Source organism: Amblyomma mixtum, chromosome 7 (assembly GCF_055824585.1).
Source record: "Amblyomma mixtum isolate Tamu chromosome 7, ASM5582458v1, whole genome shotgun sequence".
Taxonomy (NCBI): domain Eukaryota; kingdom Metazoa; phylum Arthropoda; class Arachnida; order Ixodida; family Ixodidae; genus Amblyomma; species Amblyomma mixtum.
In genome coordinates, this window is record NC_143018.1 from 41,545,861 (window position 1) to 41,550,910 (window position 5,050).

Sequence of the window (5,050 nt, forward strand, 5' to 3'; positions counted from 1 at the left end):
CCTGAAAATGCTGTGGTAACTTTAACGCGAAACGTTCAGAGGAAGTGACGGATTTACCAGTTAACTTCGATTTATAAAAGGTGGTCTATAAATCACGTTTTTTTTTGTACCTGTGATCAACTTTAATGTTTTTTCGACTAGTTGCACTTTGAAGCAAGAAAGAGCTTACGCTGAACGACATTAAATTCGCAGTCTCCACTTTATTGGCATCGACATTACACAAAAGGCGCACCTTCTGGCTGTCCACGTAAGAACCGAAGCACCTGATGCGCTGTGTCTACTGCTAAAGTAATGCGAATTAATAAGAACATGCAGCTGCAGCTGCAAAGGTCTGCACAAAATTATGCACAAAAATACCGTATGTCCGCCGTACATTAAACAGTTACCTCACGCTTGTCCGCAAAAAGTGGATAGTCATTTCTGCGGTGAGGCATGTGCCACTATTACGGATCGTCATCATCTGCGCATATTAATGAAGAACTCACTCCCCGTGTCCGGACATGTGCTCCTTGAGGCTCTCAGTGCTTGAACCCACGAATGAACACAGAGTACAGTTAAAGACCCCAGCTCTCATATGCTTACGCATGCGAAGTTTTAAACGGTATTTCCTATTCGACCAATAAGGGCACACTTCACATTTGTGGAGTTTTTCACCTGTGTGGGTACGCTTGTGCCGAGTGAGTGAACTAAGTGTAGGTGCTGTATAAAGGCAGTTTTCGCACTTGTAGGGCTTCTCACCTGTGTGTGTACTCTTGTGCTGAACCAGCGTTTCCTTTGAAGCCGCTGCATAAGGGCACCTGTCGCACTTGTAGGGTTTTTCACCTGTGTGCGTACGCTTGTGCCGAATGAGTGAACTATTTGTAGATGCTGTAAAAAGGCAGTTTTCGCACTTGTAGGGCTTTTCACCTGTGTGCGTACGCTTGTGGCGAGCCAGCGTTTCCTTTAAAGCCGCTGCATAAGGGCACCTGTCGCACTTGTAGGGTTTTTCACCTGTGTGCGTACGCTTGTGCTGAGCGAGCGTTTTCTTTGTAGCCGCTGCATAAGGGCACCTGTCGCACCTGTAGGGTTTTTCACCTGTGTGCGTACGCTTGTGTCGAAGCAGCTGGCTAGGTGACGGAGCCGAAAAACGGCACTGGTCGCACTTGTGTGGTTTTTCCTCAGTGTGAGAGGAGGCCATATGCATTTCAGGATTGCAGGGCGCCTCAGACACCGCTGGGGAGGCGGGATATTTACATTTTTTCTCAGTCGTGTGCAATTCGATGTGTCTCACAGCGTCGGGAAAATTCATAGAAGTGTACGGGAAGAATATGCACCTCAACTCCTCTTCTGTTGGCTCAAGGTTCTGATACCGAACAGAATTGTCTTCACTCGTAGCCAGCGATGGCCCCAAGTCCTCCCAATTTGTATTGGACACATTTCCGAGCTCAGAGGTCGACGTTGATGGGGGAACAGAATTCATAGGAAGGTGCTCGGGACTGGATACTGCCTCTGAAATTAAAGTTGTTAACCAGTGTATGTTAGGGAAAATCGGATATTTTCGTACCTACTCCTGCAGTGCTTCAAGAACGCCGTAACCTATGGTCATTTCACTAAAACAAACTTTCCGACTAACATACGGTACACGTACATACTGAGAAAATACACCCAGTTGACGATTAATCGAACTATCAGAAGAATTTTCAAGCGAGGACTTTGACTCTTAAGCCACAGTGTGCGAATAGCCGTTGATTCAATTTGTGTTGCCTGGCTTGAAAATGTACCTCGATAGCACACGGAAGTGGACTGCCTTTTTATATATTTATTAACTTATTGAAAATACCCTTAAAGGCCATCTTTCGAGTGTACTACGTAAGGGGGGGTAGGCAATAGAAAGGACCCGTACAATGTGACATGAAAAAAAAAAATCCACAATAAAACAAATTATTATACGCAGTCATGCAAATAAATATCATATACGAACAAGAAATATACCGGGCAGAATAACAACAACAGGTGAATTGCTAAATCTAAATACATAGAGTAACGTGCGCTTCATAACATATGGGATGGCAAAGGTTGGCACTACTAAAACTGTCGATGTCGGGAGATGGCACTCAAAGCGGAGATCACTTCTTGAAATTTAAATGTGTTAAATTCGGTAACGGTATTGGTTGGTAAGCGGTTGCATTCGATGATCGTGCGTGGCATGAATGATTTTGCAAAAAGGGATGTGCGCCATGGCGTGCGCTTTAATTTAAAAGAATGATCGAGGCGTGGAAAGTTGGCGGCAGGTTCCTGAAAGAAACCTTGACACAGGAATTGGTGACGATAAAGTTTATGAAAAAGTGAAAGACGGGCAAGTTTACGGCGGAAAGCAAGTTCTTTTAATTTCGCGCGCGCTTTTAAAGCTTTTTAAACCCGGTTGTGAGTAAAGCAACTGCCATATCGCGGTGGCGTCTGATGTTCGCGCGCTCTGTGTAGCTTTAGGCTTTATATATGCCGATCACTGCGTTATCCGGTGGTGAGCATATATGCAGCTAGCTATGGACAGAAAAATGATAGGTGTAACGTTAAGAGATCGGAAACGGCAGGATTGTGTGAGGGAATAAACGTGGGTTAATGACATCCTAGTCGAAATCAAGAGGAAGAAATGGGCTTTGGCTGGGCATGTAATGCGGCGGCAATATAACCGCTGGTTCTTAAGTGTAACGAAGTAGATTCCAAGAGAAGGGAAGCGTGGCAGGGGGCGGCATAAAGTTAGTTGGGGGATCAGATCAAGAAATTTGCGGGGATACGGTGGGTGCAGTTTACAGAGGACAAGGTTAATGGGGAGACATGGGAGAGGCCTTTGCCCTGTAGTGGGCGTGGTCGTGCTGATGATTATTATTACAACGCCCTAACCTTATTTTCTGCCCACTCTTTGAATTTAGACCATACACTGGTTGAAATGTTTCGAAGCACATCAGTTGCGTTTTGTTTGATGAGGTTTATGTCCCAGTGCGAGTCAAGTTATGGGGAACCCCGTAGTGAAGGGCTATGGATAAGTTCAATCACGTGGGGCTTATTAACGTGCACTGACATCACGCAGCCCTACGGTCTGTAGGATTCCTCGTCCATCGAAATGCGACCAACAACGCCGTGATCGAAGCCGCTGTCGAGCACCGTAACTACCGTGCAACCGCGGTGGCGCAATTATAAAGAAGGCACTTGCACTTAATTCTAATTAAACACTCCATAATTCAGATTGGCACTTTCAAATTCAGTATTGTACCTGAGCAGATCAACATGTCTAAGTACTTCCCACAAAACTAAGTGACGTCTGAAATTGGTATGAAATGCGACGAATATACAAGCACAGAAATGAAAAAAAAATTAAGAGTCAGGGCAACTCCCACATGAAAGGAAATGTGCACATTCACGACATGAGTAAAAGCCAGAAAATACAGTGTCGACTGGTTATAAAAATTATGCTAATTATCACGAATAATGCAAGGAGAATTAAAGAAGAAAGCGTACACAAAGAATACGAGTGATTTGTCTGAGTTCTAAAACGTATGTCTAGTTTATTTTGGTGTTAACCAGTGAATGGCACGTAAACTAAACGGCAAGCGTATGTTTTCTGCATAAACAGGTCAGTTGCAGTTAAAGTATTTGCACAATATCATCCTAAGAAAAAAGGGCTCTCAAGTTTGCGTTTTGTCCGCAATTGCAGGCCTCACCTACTTGAACATGTGTCCCAATGAATGACGGAAGTGCGAGTGGTACGGCTGGTTGAACTTAACTGTGTGGAAGTACATGCCCGATCTCTAATTAGTTTTCGCTAAACTACGATATGCCCAGAGAAGATATAATATCCATGACCGAAATTTCCCGTGAGGTTATAAATATTCTTGAGAGTCTTATATAAAGCATTGAAGGCACCGCACAAAAGCACATTCAACAGTGCGGAATTCAAATCTAATATTTCGTGCAACATCAGAGATCAGTATCCGCGGCGGAGAATGTTGAGTGTGGCAAGGAAACCACTATAGACCCCTGAGAAATGAAAAGAAAGACGGTGCAACATTCGGAAATGTGATTAGAAAAGGAGTTTCTAAGCTCGATGTTTCTGTAAATATGCTACTAAACACTGCTAAAAATTAAGCTACTAAAAAAACTCCGTATTCACGTATGAACTCCGTATACACATGGTTCCGTTGCTTACAAGAAAGCGCTACCGTTCAACTTCTGCGGCCACAGCTCTGTCCGCCAGCCTCGAACGAGCGAGAGAAAATGCGCTAGTCTTCCGCGATCCTTCGGTCGTCACAAATTCGCAGAACACGGATGCTAATGTTTGTTTTTGTTTCTTCGCTTCACTGATTTCCTGGCGTGGTGTTGCAATATCTCTTTGTGCTCTACGCTTTCTCGAGTACTGCACTGTGTGCGTCGCTCTGTTTCGCACAATTGTGAATGATTTGTAATTAATTTGAATCTTGTCTCTACTGTAAAAAGAGATGTCCAATGAACCTTTCTCTGAGTGTGACCATTCTCCAGTCTGCAAACGGTGAACGTGACCTCACCTCGCCACTCCTCCTCACCATTTGTCACTTCGTCGAGGTCAGATTCCGACTGAAAGTCCATCACAATTCCTGTTAGAACCTATGTGGGTAGCTGTTCAGATCCGATGGCAGCTGGTTAAGTACACTACCCGTGCATATGGTGAAAATCCGCGATGACCCTTTGTCTTCAGCTTGTGTCCCGTGAACACCTGCAGAGAATGAAAATGGAATATTTCGAAAAAGAGAATTTTTGCGAAGTACACTTGGCGCGAAATGTTTACTCGGCAGACGAGTGGCCGAAAAACATTTTCTTGCGTTGCGTACGAGACAGCGAGCAAGCACCTGGTCGTGCTCCCGTGTTTGTCTCAGCTTACGGTTCCGAGTCCTGCTTATACCGGATAGCTGAGATAAAATCACATATTTCGTGTCTGGAGTTTTGTTAGCCCGGTAGTACTTAGTCACGAAAAGACAAACCAAGCCGATTTCATGAAAACAACCTTCTCTTCTCTTAAAGGACAATCATGGGACAACCG

At 44.4% G+C, this 5,050-nt stretch overlaps 1 protein-coding gene across 1 annotated transcript; it reads right to left on the minus strand.

Annotated features, from left to right (window-relative positions):
• Positions 1–481: 481 nt before the first annotated feature.
• LOC149335801 (uncharacterized) lies at positions 482–4,599 on the minus strand. Its single transcript, XM_089554010.1, has 3 exons — positions 4,539–4,599; positions 655–1,488; positions 482–567 (listed from the first exon to the last, which is right to left on the minus strand). The coding sequence occupies exons 1-3, from the start codon at positions 4,597–4,599 to the stop codon at positions 482–484; spliced, it is 981 nt and encodes a 326-aa protein (XP_089410136.1).
• Positions 4,600–5,050: the final 451 nt, after the last annotated feature.

What these genes read in the sequence shown, in the direction of transcription:
- LOC149335801 (XM_089554010.1), bottom strand. Translation starts at nt 4,599, where the DNA reads ATGGACTTTCAGTCGGAATCTGACCTCGACGAAGTGACAAATGGTGAG. An exon ending in TGGTGAGGAGGAGTGGCGAG is followed by an intron (nt 1,489 to 4,538) that starts GTGAGGTCACGT and finishes CTTTAATTTCAG; the next exon opens with AGGCAGTATCCAGTCCCGAG. An exon ending in GCACAAGCGTACCCACACAG is followed by an intron (nt 568 to 654) that starts GTGAAAAACTCC and finishes AGCATATGAGAG; the next exon opens with CTGGGGTCTTTAACTGTACT.